The 16181-nt window shown below is 39.5% G+C and overlaps 1 protein-coding gene across 1 annotated transcript in view; it reads left to right on the top strand.

Moving 5' to 3' along the window:
- The first annotated feature begins 1840 nt into the window (after positions 1 to 1840).
- nadsyn1 (NAD synthetase 1) overlaps positions 1841 to 16181 on the top strand; it is a 28283-nt gene continuing 13942 nt past the window's right edge. Inside the window, exons 1-10 of the mRNA XM_084363490.1 lie at positions 1841 to 2140; positions 7786 to 7846; positions 8117 to 8233; positions 8577 to 8630; positions 8793 to 8882; positions 11878 to 11929; positions 13116 to 13204; positions 13311 to 13428; positions 13854 to 13985; positions 14386 to 14457. Of these exons, the coding sequence (XP_084219616.1) occupies positions 2056 to 2140; positions 7786 to 7846; positions 8117 to 8233; positions 8577 to 8630; positions 8793 to 8882; positions 11878 to 11929; positions 13116 to 13204; positions 13311 to 13428; positions 13854 to 13985; positions 14386 to 14457 (870 nt within the window). The 5' untranslated portion in view covers positions 1841 to 2055. The remainder of the gene's footprint in view (positions 2141 to 7785; positions 7847 to 8116; positions 8234 to 8576; positions 8631 to 8792; positions 8883 to 11877; positions 11930 to 13115; positions 13205 to 13310; positions 13429 to 13853; positions 13986 to 14385; positions 14458 to 16181) is intronic.

The following is a 16181-nucleotide window of genomic DNA, read 5'->3' on the forward strand; positions in this document are numbered from 1 at the left end:
GGAATGGGAAATGCGTTTATCCAGAGCCTATCACTCTGCGTTTATCCAATGAACCGATTGCAGGTCAAGTCTATTTACAGAAATGTAGGGGGATAAATGCCCCTCCTCTAATGGCATGACCCTACAAGATAATGACATACGTCAGACAGAGAGAAAGCGAGCAGGTTCGAGGAAAACTACAGGATTTTTGACAGTTGAAGGACTTGCGTGGTTGCTTGTTGTTTTACACATGGAAGGCAAGAAGAGAAAGGAGAAAGGAGGGGCCTTCTGCAGTCCTGCTGTAGCGGCAGATGGGAAGAGGAGTACCCTTAGTCCTATTTAGTGGTGTGGAGTAGTGCAGCATCACTTGTTCTTTTGACTATGAGGATGACTATGATTATTTTAGGTGATACATTTCAGGTTATAAGGTAGCTCAAGAGTGTGTGGGTCCCCCAGAGTTGTCCATTTATGCTTCTATTTGTTGGAAATTTTGTTCATCTGCCTCACTTGGATATCCTCCTCGAACAACACAACTTCTATGACCTATTGACCAGAACCCCTACTTCCAAACATTTAATCTCACAGTTTGTGGTCCTTTTTCTCCTTTCTCTTCTTTACACATGAAAGAGACATTAGAGATATTGGTGAAGAGATTTCTGGATGAGTTATGGACAAAAGGGTTCAAAAGGGTGGGATCAAAGCATGTTCTACTAATGCTCGACTCATTCAGTTAAAAGTCATTCGTTGGCTGCACTTTTCTAAGACCAAACTGAAGAGAATCTTGCTGACGGAATCCTGCGTCATCTTTATAGGCTTGCCTCAAGCAGCCGTCATTTATACAGCAACATATAAAACAGATAACTAATCCCTGACAGTCTCTTTGTGATAGTAGTTTGCTCCAACTACTCTGTGACTCTTCTTGCATTACAACAAGCCCTCATGGTTGGTATGGTTTTTGCAAAAAGGGTTTTTCTGAGGAAGTGCAAATCAGTTTCTCTTCCATGCTTTAAAAAAATGGTGAAATGACATGGTTTCTTGTTTATACCTTGAAGAAACTCAGTAGCTATAGTCTTTCCAATGACCACTTTTAGTTTGTTAACATCTGGGGACCCTTTACTGGGTCAAACATATAAAGAGGGAGACTTGTCCTCCTGGGAACTAACTGTATTCAACTGTATTCAAATATGTTGTATTATATTTTTCTCTACCCTGATCTGTCTGGATTTTAGCTCTCTGGTCTTTGTCCAGGACCTTCCGTAACCTTTTGGTCTCAGACCATTAATCCACTTGAGGACAATTGAGTGGACTGACATGTATGTATGTATGTTTGTATGTATGTTTGTTTATTTATATTTGATTTATATATATTTGCTGTAATATTTGATGAAAATAAAAGTTGAAGCACACAAGTATCACAGCTGTAGTTGCTAGTTATTTTGCATTTCTAATGAAAAAAGGTATGATGAGGTTATAAAAAACAATGTTTGTGTCAAGAGTAGTACTCTTTGACTTGTTGTTTTAAAAACTGTCCAAAAGGTTTAAATTATCCAACATTTTACGACAAAGCAAAGATTAGAGAAAAGGCCAAAAAATAAACACAGGCATGTGTAACAGACCTTTGTCTTCTCTTCTTTTGTCGGCCATTAATCACCTCACGACCCTTCAGATTTAACTTCTGACCTACAGGAGGAGCGTGGCAATCACTGGACTTAACTTCCCTAACTGCAACAAATTTCTTATAGGCCTATAATCATATATCAGTGACAGGGCACATTCTTCTGCAGAACACATCCATTATCCTCTGGGGGGCAGTAATGAGCTCAGGGGCGTCTAAACTCATAATATTTAGGAAATCAGAAGAAGAAGAAGAAGGAGGAGGCAGTAGGGGGGCAGTCTTCTTCTCTACCCAAACCGACGTAATTCCATTCACTACTTTGTATGACAGCCAGGTAGATAGATAACTATAGCTACAGTTGAAAGTTATATACCCAAACTTAACGTCATAGGTCGTTGGCATCGTCCTCGTGGTTTGTTTACGCAACGCACTAACCGTTTTATCAGGAAACTACCAAGAACATGGGGCGGAAAGTAACCCTTGCTACTTGCTCGTTGAGTCAGTGGGCTCTGGACTTTGAAGGCAACCTGGAAAGAATACTCAAGAGTAAGTCGCACTGTTGGACAGTTTTGTGATATATCGCTAATAGACTAAGTGCTGCGAGGTGTAACAGTGACAACAATGTAGACTTGATTTAATCAAGACTGCAGTATAAGTGGCTTTCTGTTGGAATAGGCTATTTACCTGTCAAAATGGAACTAAGTTTGGAATAACAGATACACGCATCATTGATTGGCAGAAACACATGATAGCACATAAAAGCAAACAGGAAGTCTCCAAAAAGATTCTCTTAAAGTATAGGCCCAGGTGAGGAGTTGGGAATAGAACCATAAACTACATTGTTTGCTTCATATATGTGTGTGTGTTTGCTTCAGTAATGTATGTATGTATGTATGTATGTATGAATGTATGTATGAATGTATGTATGTATGTATGTATGTATGTATGTATGTATGTGCTTGTGACTACTGTGTGCTTGTGACTGTGTGTGTATGTGTGTCCATTGGGGGCTTTTGCCACCACTCTGAGGAACGGTATAAGACTCTATGGATCGGTATGAGCCGCTGAGCAGCAATCGACATACCTTTGGCCACTTTTCGATCTCGGCGCTACTGGGATATTTAGCATATATTGATTTCCATTTTTACCACATTGGTTTAGCATGTTAGTATCCTGAGCTTCCTGTTAGTAAAGATATGGTTACTCTATTAGGCTATCTATAGGATGTTTACTTGGAAGAAAAGCTTCATCCGGAGTCCCCCGCTGATACATTTACTGTCTAAGGCTTTTATTATGAAAAACCTAGGTCCATCCCTGTTTTTTCTTTTCTTTTAATACTTAATTTAAAGTTTTCAAAAACACATGGGGCGCTGATTGTAAAGTTGCGCATGCTAAAAAAAACTGCAACTTTTCGCCACATTTAGCACCAAACCCCATTAAAAAAACACGTGAATTATTTAATATTACTTTTGACCAGATTTACAGCAATATTTGTGAACTTTGTGATATTTACCTATCTTGTAAAAATATAATGTCAATGTTAAATCTAAATGTTAAATCTAAATCTAAATGTTAAATCTAAATCTAAATGTTAAATATAAATTTAAATGTTCAATTTAAATCTAAATCTAAATGTTAAATCTAGCCTAAACGTTAAATCTAAATGTCACGGCTGAAACTAAATATTTAGCTAATATGCAAAACCGACTAGAGTTGTTCCGATTCCGATGCCAGTATCGGAAATGCCGGCATCGGTATCGGCGAGTACTGGAGTCCAGGCACCGATCCGATACCACGTAATTTATTAGCCTAGCTCCGTTAGCTTCTACCGGATACGTGTCCGCTGCGTTACGGCTCCGGTACGGTTTGGCTCCGTCGTCCTCGTCCGGCAACCCCCACCAGCTGTGTTTTGAGTCCGCCACAGCGCAGCTCCGCCGATCAGCTGGAGTTACGAAACCGAGGAATTCCTGCGATGATTACATAATCACACACGACCGCAGTTATATGTATGTGTTATAAACACAACAACACGAAGTGTTCCCGACTGAAGGATTAGAAGAAGAGGGCGTATTTGTCTCTCATTTAAGGTTTTTGTGCTTGTATCAACACGGAGTGTTTTATTTTGAAAATTAACCGGATGTCATGTTATTATTTCGTGTCTGACTTCCTGTCTGCTCTGTGCTGAATTCGGCTTTATACTATTCTTTTTAAAAATAAGTGGCTTTCATTTGCTGTATTCATTCATGTTTTACAAAGGGTTTAACCTGAGCCAGGCCTTACCACATGATAATCATATCACAGTCATGCAGGCGTAGTATGATATATATCATTTTTTATAACACACTGGTATCGGTATCGGTACTCGTATCGGCCGATACCCACAGCATAAGTATCGGAATCGGTATCGGGAGGGAAAAAATGGTATCGGAACATCTCTAAAACCGACACACCAAAATAAAGTTTGAGAAATGTCTGCGTGGTGTAGGCTACACCTGCTTACAGTGCAGCTGACAGATGTGCAGCCATATATATTTTCCTCATCGCTACCTGACCCACCATCTGACCCTTCCTCCCTAACGTCCTGAGGAGTCTCCTGGACATATTCTGTATTCTGTGATTTCCCTCTTTTCATTTCTAACCGTTCAGTTTTTGCTGGTAAACGCCCGGTGTCTCCTTTCTTTCTCTCTTTCTCTCACTAGTCAGCTGCACTGTAAGCAGGTGTACACCATGCAGACATTTCTCAAACTTAATTTTGTAGGCTCAGGACAGACTAGATCATGACTGTATTGGATATAATAGGGTAGCCTAACCTAATAAATCTCTCGGCTGCTGTCCAGTCCGGTAATAAAGGGTCTGTGGTGTGTACGCTACGTCATCGCCAGGTAGAACAATCCGTTTTTTAAATTTGGTTTTGAAACGAAAAAACGAAAGAACGAAAGGTACACGGATTACAAATGCTATCTCAGTTTTCAACTTTTTCAAATAGTCATATACTCTTTTTCTTTTAACTGGTCCATTCAGCCCATTTACATTAAATGATGTAGATTACGCTACTTTAGCCATGTTGTTGCCTTATAATGATGCTGAATAAATCAATGTTAGCTTAGGCTTTGGTGTGTTTGCATTGTGAATGGTTGGGCTAAGGTATTCGGATATTACGTCAGGTAACACATTGATAATGATCAAAACGAAAAAACATGTAAAAAAGGAAGATGGTAAAACCCATCCCTCAGAAAATAGAACGTTCCTAATCCCTTCCCATAGCAGCACTGACAATGAACAAATACAGTGCAAGTCCCTTTCTATGCAGAGGTGCAAGTTTGATGTCCCCAAGTGTAGATCTAACACTGCCCGTCAGCCACACCGACAGACACCCAGTTCAGGAATTAACCTCTTCACCCTTTCTGTAAGAGGTGGCTCACAGCGTGTTTTAATAACCTAATATTAATCCTGGAAGCAGTCATTGTATGACTCTTTGGCAGCAATTCAAGGTAGAATTAAAGAAGTCAAAATCAGAGCTCTTTACAGGTAAGAACAGTGGTCAAATACAGACAATGTTATGTGAAAATAAGATGGCTCTGGTTAAATTGCAATATCCTTGCTGTCAGCTCCTGCATCTAAAATACTGTCTGCCATTGTAGTAAAACGAAAATAAGTTGAATTGATCCTTAAGTATGGGTTACACTAACCATTCAGAAGTGTCCGGTAAAGCTCAAGTGTCCTGCACCTGTGAACGCATCACTCGGACTGGCTCTCACCGTCAGGACCCCAGGTTAGGTTGCATCTCTATCCTCAAGGCTTCCATCACCCGCAGCAGAGAAGCCTTCCAACAGCATGATGCTGCTTCCACCATGCTTCACACTGGGGTTGCTGTGTACTGTATGTTGTGTTGATGTGCAGCGTTACATGAAGTTTAATCTGATGTTCAGAAAGCTCAGTGTGGGTCTCATCAGACCATAGTGTTGGCTCTCTGACTGCTGTCCCTCACTGAAACTCAAAACACATGTCAAACTGATCCCCAAAAAATTGATCATAGAGCCTGACAAACCACATTGACCTGATGTAAATGTATGAACTGCATTTCTTCCTCACCAGGTTCTGACCCTCTGGTACTTTGCTATGGGGCGCCGATTGTGAAGTTGCGCATGCTAAAATAAACAGCAACTTTTCCACACATTTAGCAAAAAAACACGTTTAAAAAACACATGTTAATTTTAAAATGATACTTTTGACCAGATTTACAGCAATATTTGTGAACTTTGTGATATTTACTTCTCTTGTAAAAATATAATGTCAATGTTAAATCTAAATACAAAATCTAAATACAAAATCTAAATACAAATGTTAAATATAAAATCTAAATCTAAATGTTAAATATAAATGTTAAATATAAATATAAATGTTACATTTAAATATAAATGTTAAATATAAATATAAATGTTAAATTTAAATGTTAAATATAAATATAAATGTTAAATGTTAAATATAAATATAAATGTTAAATTTAAATGTTAAATATAAATGCTAAATGTTAAATCTAAATGTTAAATCTAAATCTAAATCTAAATGTTAAATATAAATGCTAAATGTTAAATCTAAATCTAAATCTAAATGTTAAATCTAAATGCTAAATGTTAAATCTAAATGTCACGGTGAAACTAAATATTTAGCTAATATGCAAATTCACACTGCCTGTCACCGGAAGTACCAAAATAAAAGCTCATTGTCGCGAACAAGCGCTATCCGCGGTCTCCTCGGGTAGTCAGGCGAGTGATTGCGCTGCACTGTTAGTCACGTCTCCTCACCGTGCTCTCATGTTGCCTGCCACCATGTCCAGCGACTTAGCTGGAAACATTGGTAGGGCCGTTTTGGCAGCAATACAGAGGTTCAGCAATGCGTCCGCAACGACAGCGACAGTAGCCCTTTTCACAGAGTCTCCGCATTATCGCCGCAGCGGCGGTTCGCCATTTCTCTGTCGTCGTCGTTGTCGTTCACACGGAGCCAAGCAGCTTGATGTTTGGTGGGTCAGGATCTCAATCCCAACACATTATAACAGCATCCGTATGATTATAAACAGACAGCAGTACATGTTTAGATTGACAGGACTCCTGTCAATGGAGGACACCTGGGGAAACACGTCATCAACATGACGTGTACCTCTTTCGGAGCCGCAGCGGCGGCTTTCTGTGTGAATTACACAGCGGTTCGTCTTTATGCCAGCGCTGCTTGGCTCTGTGTGAACAACCAACAGCGGAGAATTAGCGAACCGGCTTGAAAAGGGCTAGCACAGCTACAGCATACAGCACTCGGTAGCTTTTATTTTGGTACTTCCGGTGACAGGCAGTGTGAATTTGCATATTAGCTAAATGTTTAGTTTCACCCGTGACATTTAGATTTAACATTTAGCATTTAGATTCAACATTTATATTTATATATATATTTAACATTTATATTTAACATTTATATTTATATTTAACATTTATATTTATATTTAACATTTAGAGTTAACATTTATATTTATATTTAGATTTAGATTTAACATTTATATTTATATTTAACATTTAAAATTTAGATTTAAATTTAACATTTAGATTTATATTTATATTTAACATTTAGATTTAACATTTAACATTGAGATTTAATATTTAACATTTAGATTTAACATTTAGTATATTTAGACATTATATTTTTACAAGAGAAGTAAATATCACAAAGTTCACAAATATTTCTGTAAATCTGGTCAAAAGCAATACTAAAAAATTCACATACGTTTTTTTAATGGGGTTTGGTGCTAAATGTGTGGAAAAGTTGCTGTTTATTTTAGCATGCGCAACTTCACAATCGGCGCCCCATACTTTGCATGAATAAAATCCAGGGCTCTGGCCAGATCAATAGAGCTAATAGCTAAATTTTCACTCTGAGCTAACTGGAAGGTTTCTGTCTGTCTGTTGTGATTTTTTGCAGTCGAAACCAACTTTTTATGTTGATCTACCCATAAACTCCTGTGATGACCTGTCAAGTCAAGGGATTCAATGTGAAGATATTTCTGCTTTTGCTGCTTTGATTTTTGATGGGGTTTTTTTTATCTCTCACAAATATCCTAACTTTGTGGAAGCCTAACCAAAGCCAGCAATATTTTTTGCCATGAAACACTAATGCTGCCTGTTTTCTGTCTGTGTGTTTCTCTGCAGGTATTGAGATTGCTAAGGCTCATGGAGCCAAATACAGGCTGGGTCCAGAGCTGGAGATATGGTATGATGAGATAAGCATTCATTAGTTTGCAAGACACTTGCTCAGGCTTCACATTGACATATGTGTATCCCATATTGAAGTGTCATAGTATGATTGTCTTGGCCAAAATTGTGTTGGTCCAAACAATCATCTTCAGAATTACTGGACTAACAGCACTGAAACACTGTCAGTGCTTTTTAGTGCAGAGGTTTCATAACATTGCCACAGTTCAGAGGTTCAGTTTACCTTACTCGGCTCACATATCTTCTCTAATCCACTACATTCTTCCAGCGGATATGGCTGTGCAGACCACTTCTATGAGTCTGACACATTGCTCCACAGCTTTCAAGTTTTGAGGAAGCTTCTGGAATCTCCCGTCACCCAGGACATCATCTGTGACGTCGGCATGTGGGTATTGCCTCCAAACAATCAGACTACTCCCAAAGCACTTTTCAGACTAGCAGTCCCGTCTAAACAGTGAATCAGACATCATTTTATGCAGATCACCTACATCAACAGCAACATTTAAAAGTTTCACATCAAAGCCTTCAATAAAACAAGTAATCATGAAAGGTAACAGTCATTGCTCTGCAAACTTTTGGGACTGCATATTTTCAGTTTCAGTTCATCAGTTGCTTTTTATGGCTGACACAATGGATACTTCATATTTGCAGCCCACATTTCTGAATTAAAACTGCTAAGTCCTGTTTGGTGTCACATTTGAGTGTTTTGGATTATGTTTCCCCTTCAGGCCCATCATGCATCATAATGTGCGCTACAACTGCCGGGTGCTGTTCCTCAATAGGTATGTCAGCACATCAGTCTCATCTCACATATGAGATGTTGTCTTCTGTCCTTTGTAATTTGACTGGACAAAATGTTTGGTTGAAGCATAGAGCACACTTGCAGATGTAAACTGCCTACATATATTTATTTTATTACTCTGCATTTTTATTCCATCCTGTAGAAAGATACTGCTGATCAGACCTAAAATGCAGATGGCAAATAACGGGAACTACCGAGAGATGCGCTGGTTCTCACCGTGGAACCAGTTAAGGTTGGTCATTTCTCAGAAGTCTGCTGCAGACTATGTGGCCCTTCCTATCACTCTGTCTGTCTGTCTTCATGAGAACACCTACTGTTGATATGTCAATTATATAAGCAAATTATTTAGTAGATTTATTACTTTAATTTGCAGTGAATTTTACACTCGATATTTTAGTTGTCAGGGTGTAATCAGGGCAATACAGTTCCAAATATTGAAAATTATATTGTAGGTATTATATACAACAACAACTGAACTATCTTAATCAGGGAAGTCTGTTTGCGATAGCAATTCATTAAGAGACTGGATTAAAATCTCTGTACAGCAGGCCTGAAATGTCCTGACTTTTAGCTTGTAGACTGTTCTGAGGAAATGTGCATGTCTCTCAAAAGGCTGGAACATGCTTTTCTACTAGATGTAAGCAAAAAGCACATGTTAACACATCTGTCTTCAACCTGCCCCCCTAACAGAAATATGGGTCAACCAGCAACCATCAGCTTGGTTGATGTGCAGGGAAAATAGAAAAATAAATAAATATAGTGTAAAAATAAGTGATGGGGTTGTATTAAGTGAATGATCTACTGACCGTGTTGGAGCTATATAGAATGTAGAAAAAAGTGTTGGGCAACATGGCTGAAAAGTCTATCATGATAGTGTATCGGCCTATGTCGATAACTATTGATCATTTTTAATGATCTGTCCTATTTTTATCATTTTTAAAGACCAGGTGAAATAGGTTGAATTTAACCTCTTTATTTTGATTATAACTACTTCATCAAGGCACACAGTAAAGTAATTAAAGCAGAAGACTGGGACAGAGGCCGAAGGGGTCCTTGCGTTTGCCGGCATGGCTGCGGATTGCAGGTTGCCGTATGAGCAGACATTACTACTGTGTGAGTTAATGGTTTCACAGGCGGAGCACTGCTAGTCTTGTGAGAACTGCGGTGCATAGTCAAATCAAATCAAATCAAATTTTATTTGTATAGCCCAAATTCACAAATCACAGTTTGCCTCAGAGGGCTTCACAATCTGTACAGAGACGACACCCTCTGTCCTTCGAGTGAGGAAAAACTTGCCCCAAAAAAAAGGCCCTTTTAACAGGGAAAAAAATGCGGAAGAAACCTCAGGGAGAGCCACAGAGGAGGGATCCCTCTCCCAGGACGGACAGACGTGCAATAGATGTCGCATGTACAGAGCAGATCAACGAGATCACAATGTATTCAATTATAAGCGATGGTTGACAGGAGTGAAAGTACATAAAGATGTATTACAGCAATAATAATGAAATGCACATGGAAATGTGATTACTAGTGATAACAGTAGTAGTGATTAATGGTAAGGATAGTATGTAGTAATGCATTACAATAATGGTAGTGGAACGTATGTAACAGATGTGACTAATATTAGCGACAGTAGTGGTGGGTGTCAGGCAGGGTCATGGCAGTAGGCGCATCCACGATCAGGCAGGGCCATAGCAGTGGGCGCATCCACGATCCACGACCCGGGCGCGGCCAGGATCCATGGGAGCCTGTAGGACTAGAAAGCACAAGGACTCCGGGGAAGAAGTAAGTCAGTGACATGCAGAGATGGGGCATGTATACAGGCATAATGTATACAGATGGAGAGGAGAGGAGAGGGGAGGAGAGAGAAGCTCAGTGTGTCATTGTCCCCCGGACTAGGCCTATAGCAGCATAACTAAGAGCTGGTCCAGGACAGGCCTGGGCCTGTCCTGGACCAGCCCTAACTATAAGCTCTATCGAAAAGGAAGGTCTTAAGTCTACTCTTAAAGGTAGAGAGGGTGTCCGCCTCCCGGACCAAAACAGGAAGATGGTTCCACAGAAGAGGAGCTTGATAACTGAAGGCTCTGGCTCCCATTCTACTTTTGGAGACTTTAGGAACTACAAGTAATCCTGCGTTCTGGGAGCGTAATGCTCTAGTTGGGTAATAGGGTAGTATGAGCTCCTGGAGATATGATGGTGCCTGACCATTAACAGCTTTGTAAGTGAGGAGAAGGATTTTAAACTCTATTCTTGATTTTACAGGGAGCCAGTGCAGAGAGGCCAATACAGGAGTAATATGATCTCTTTTCTTAGTTCCTGTCAGTACATGTGCTGCAGCATTCTGGACCAGCTGGAGACTCTTTAGAGACTTGTGAGGGCAGCCTGATAATAGAGAATTACAATAGTCCAGTCTGGAAGTAACAAATGCATGGACTAGCTTTTCTGCGTAACTACACTCTTCTGTTGTTGTCAGTCACATGGCGATGGTGCAACCGAACTATGCACCTGTTAAATGATTGGCTGTTTTCGTGTCACTTGTAGCACGCCATTATCAAGGGATATGATAGTCTGTTTATAAGCCAGGGTATATTCCCTATGTGCAGTCAAGTTGGTTTGCATTTAATGCAGACACCTGAAACTATCGAGCATTTTATTGAACTATTTTCTCATTGCTGTCGGCAATGTGTCTATCGCCGCTACATATGTTTAATCGCCCAGGCCTACTCTGGCTCCATGCAAATTCTTCTTTTAATTTAATAACTTATTGGCCCTCAGGCATTCTTCAAGTTCAACACATACTGAGACACAGGCACTTATATGTTATAGGTTACACCCTAGTAACACGTGGCAAAGTGATCAGAACATCATCCTCCGCCAGTAGGGTGGGAACAAACAATCAAGAGGCCTAGAGTGACTAAAAACTTTGAAAAAGACAGTGGGCCCTATTCAACGATCTCTGGCGCTTGGTCTAAAGCTCACGGCGCAAGTGCATTTAGGGCCTATTTTCCTACCTGCTGTTAGCTTTTGTGATTTGAAGTTGTGTTTTCCTATTTACTGTTGTGATTTGCACTTCAGGGCCACTGTAATTTTATCATATTTTATCATATTAGCTTCTATAAGGCCAAACTCTGATGCAATTTTCCTTGACCCCAGTGTGATTTTATTTCACCTTTGTAAACTACATGGCTAGTAGTGAAGGTATTTATCTTTTTGCTTGTTTCTTCAAGGCAAGTCGAGGAGTATTTCCTGCCCAGAATGATCCAGGAGGTAACAGGGCAGGTAAAAACAAACAAACAAACAAACAAACAAACAAACAAAACCACTGTCACCTGTATTTAGCTGAGACTTGGATCAATTTCACGAAGACCCAGGCTATAAACAAGAAAACACAAGGAAGGAGAGAAGGAAAGGACATTATATCATCATGCCAGCATTCTTGGTGCCAGTTCTAATGAAGTCTATAGGAGATGCATGGACAAGCAGACAAAACCCAACATATCTCTGTGCATAACCCTAACTGAAGTAGCGCCTCTTCAAAATGAAAGAGCACACTTTAGACAATAGGCTGATGACAGATTTTTCCAAATGGGCGCCTTCCTTTATTTGCTGTTGGTCTCCTGATTTTATCCAAACAGGATTTACAGGGAGACACTTAGAAATCTCCTCTGATGATGAATTGTGCTATAAACTAACCTCGAGCTATAAAACAACAAATGCATACATTATAGCTATCAGAAAGTGGTAAGGAAAACTTGAACTTGAAGAACTTGATTATTACCAGGAAATAATGCAGCGTAATTATGAAGGAAGCAACCACATGGCTAATCTACGTAACCCGTGTGGTCACTATATCAAAAACTGTAGATTACGTTACAGTTTAGCCAATTTATTATTGTTAATCCGTTGCCAAACTCAATCACAAGCTCCAGTCTATTATAAATCCAGCATAATATTAATTCAACTGGCAGGGAAATTAATGATTTAAATAACATACAAATCAAACCAAATGCACCTTTATAAACACATGAAACATTAGCTAAATAACACCAAAAAAGAGGTACCTCCATCACCAAGACTGATAACCTATGAAACTGAGAGGGGAGAGAGGAAGCAGTGGTCTGCTCATCACCATTACTCTGAAGTTACTTCGAGATTACTTATTGGAGACCAACAGCAAAATAACTAATGTGCAAAAGTCGGTCAGTAGCCTATTCTCTGAAATGATTACTTTCATATTGTAAAAAGGTATTTCATCATGAAAGGTCATATATCGTAGATATGTTGGGTTTTATTCTGCTTGTCCATGCATCTGCCATAGACTACAATATAGCTGGCACTAAAGTCTGCCACCAATGCAAAATGATGTAGTGCCCCATCTTTCTGTTATAGGTTCCTTGAAGGAAACATGAACAAGCAGAAGATCTACTGTATGTTTTTTATTCTCCTGTTTGTCTATGTTCATCAGGACACAGTCCCATTTGGTGACTGTGTACTATCCACAAAGGACACGTGCATTGGAACGGAGATGTGCGAAGAGCTCTGGAAACCCAGAAGGTAGAGCGACAGGGGATTGTTTAAGGATTGTAAGGATGTTGTAGTAGTCTCTATACTGTCTGAAACAACCTGAACTCCTGACGACTGAACATTTTTCTTTCCTCAGCCCCCACATTCGGATGGGTCTTGATGGGGTTGAAATCTTTACAAATTCGTCTGCCAGCCACCACGAGCTCCGCAAAGCTGACCAAAGAGTCAACCTAATCAAGTCAGCCACCACCAAGGTATACTTGAACCAGGAGTCCTCAGATGTTTGCTAGTCTATTAGATGACCAGCAAATGTTTTCATCATCATGTAGACAAAAAATGTGTTATTATGCTTAGTACAAACAGTTGTTTTAAAATACTATGTAGTGCACAAATACTGGACTGGAGTTCTGTTTAACAGGTTTTGTCAAACTTGCAATATTATAAAAATAAGGTATTACATTTATTCTCAAATTCATTCACCTCTACCAGCACTTTACAGCGACATTTTATGTTGTTTTTTTGCTTTCATTTGTCACTCATCTGTACCTACACAGGCACTGCAAGGCAGAGATCAAAAGAGGGTAGTCTTGTAATACAAATGCAGGACATAGCACCACTGTACCATCCTAACTTTTTAGTATATTTTCTTCCTTGAGTATGAAATATGGTGTTGTTCCAGAGTGGAGGTATCTACTTGTATGCCAATCAGAGGGGTTGTGATGGAGACCGTGTCTACTATGATGGTTGTGCCATGGTGGCCATCAACGGTGACATTGTGGCACAGGGAGCACAGTTCTCCCTTAATGATGTGGTATGTATGAAACGATCCAGACCCTGCTCAAGACGTACTTGCACATAAAACTCTGTGTATATGAAAGTCTTAATAAATAATTCTGTGTAGTGTTGTGTAGATCAGTTGTGCAGTGCAGTGTGAAAGCATGAAGTAGTTTTTGTGTGGAAATATATGGTTAGGTGTTACAGGGCAGGGCACAAAAAAATATCTGACAACACTGTGTGTGTGTGTGTGATGTGTGTGTGTGTGTGTGTGTTTGTGTATATTTGTGTGTGTTGTCTCTACATGGCTGTTTAATCACATCCATCACGAAAGGAGAATAACTTTACACTGTAAACTAAAATTGTTGCAAGTCCATTAATCTAAACATTTTCTTAAAGCATATAAGTGTGCACACATATATGTTTTTGTGTTGTAGGAGGTGATTACAGCCACTCTTGACCTTGAGGATGTGCGTAGCTACAGAGGAGAAAATTGCCAGCCAAACATGGTGAGAAAGCACCACCTTACAGCCTTGGTAACGTACAAACTTGCCCAATCACGGTCTATTGCTTGTTGTATTGCTTTTACACATTATTGCCTTACATTACCTTTAAATCTCACTAATTACCAGCTTATATCAGGTCAAAATATTGATTTTGCTTATGACTAAATACCTGAAAAACTGATGACATTCCCACGTAACTCAGCTGTACTTTGTGTTTACTGCTGATCAAATGTAACTAAGTTAACTATTTTTAGCTTAGAAGTTACAGTGAGGATTTTGGCTTTTAAAAGGGTGTAAGTGACGACTTTTCAAATTAGTTTGGGATCTCATGGCTTCCAGAGAATTGCATAGGGAGTACATAATGACTTAATTTTTATTTTTGAGTGAACTGATCCTTTTAAAGCCATTTTCACTCAGTATTTTGGTTTCATGGCCCTCAACTTGGCTGTTATGGTGCAGTCCCTCCACTCTCATCGACTCTCATCGACCTGGTTTTCAGCTGTTTTCAGTGAAAAAGCTCAGAGAAACCATTTGGACACAACCCGCTCAGCACCGAGACTGACACTGTTAAGGGCTAGCTGCTGAACATAGTGGAGCATTTAGTAAACATACAGTTTGATATTTCCCTCAGGAGTAAACAGAAGTATAAGAGGAGTAAATGTCGGACTTAACAGTGTTGGTTAAAAGTTTGCATACACTTGTAAAGAGCATGTATATCATTGCAGTGTTGAGTTCCAATGATTTCTACAGCTCTCATTTTCTGTGATGGAATGAGTGGAACATATACTACATTCATGAAGTTTGGTTCAGTAATGAATTTATTATAGGTCTTCTCTAATGTCAGGACTTTGGGAAGGCCATTGCAAAACCTAGCCTGACTCAGCCATTCCTTTACCACTTTTGATGTGTGTTTGGGATCATTGTCCTGTTGGAACACCCAGCTGCACCCAAGAGCCAATCTTCTGGCTGATGGTTTTAGGTTTTCCTGAAGAATTTGGAGATAATCCTCCTCCTTCATTAATACATTTACTTTTTTAGAGCAGTATATCCACTGGCAGCAAAACAGCCCCAGTAGGTATGGTGCTCTTGGGGTTAAAGGCCTCACCTTCCAAACAACTCGTTTTTTTGTTCATCTGACCACAGGTGCTGCGTCTGGAGTGAGGGCTTCTTTCTTGCGCAGCAGCCTCTCAACTCATGTTGATGCAAAACACACTTGACTGTGGACACTGTCACCTGTCTTCCAGCAGCGTCTAATTCATTGCAAACTTGCCTTTTTGTTTGACTCTTGATCATCCTGACCAGTTTTCTCTCAGCAGCAGGTGATAGTTTGTTTTTCTTCCTGATTGTAGCAGTGACACAACTGTACCATGCACTTTATACTTACAAACAGTTTTTTTGTACAGTTGATCTTGGGACCTGTAACTGCTTGGAAATGGCTCCAAGTTACTTTCCTGACTTGTTCAAATCAATAATGTGCTCATTCAGATCAATGCTGAGCTCTTTAGACTTTCCCACTGTAGTGTTTGTGGCTGAGTCTAATGGGTGTATCAAACAAGCCCTACTAAAATGGGCCCAGAAAAGTCATCAGCTGTTTTCAATCAGAATCAGTCAGTAGAAGTTAAGAGGCCATGCTACAACCAAGTTTGATTCACAACCTAACTTTCCATAATCGCCAAAATTGATTGTTCAGGTTACTGTATGTATATTTTTTACTCATTATTTTTGTT

Source organism: Pagrus pagrus (assembly GCF_965226575.1).
Source record: "Pagrus pagrus genome assembly, chromosome: 1".
NCBI classification, from domain to species: Eukaryota; Metazoa; Chordata; class Actinopteri; order Spariformes; family Sparidae; genus Pagrus; species Pagrus pagrus.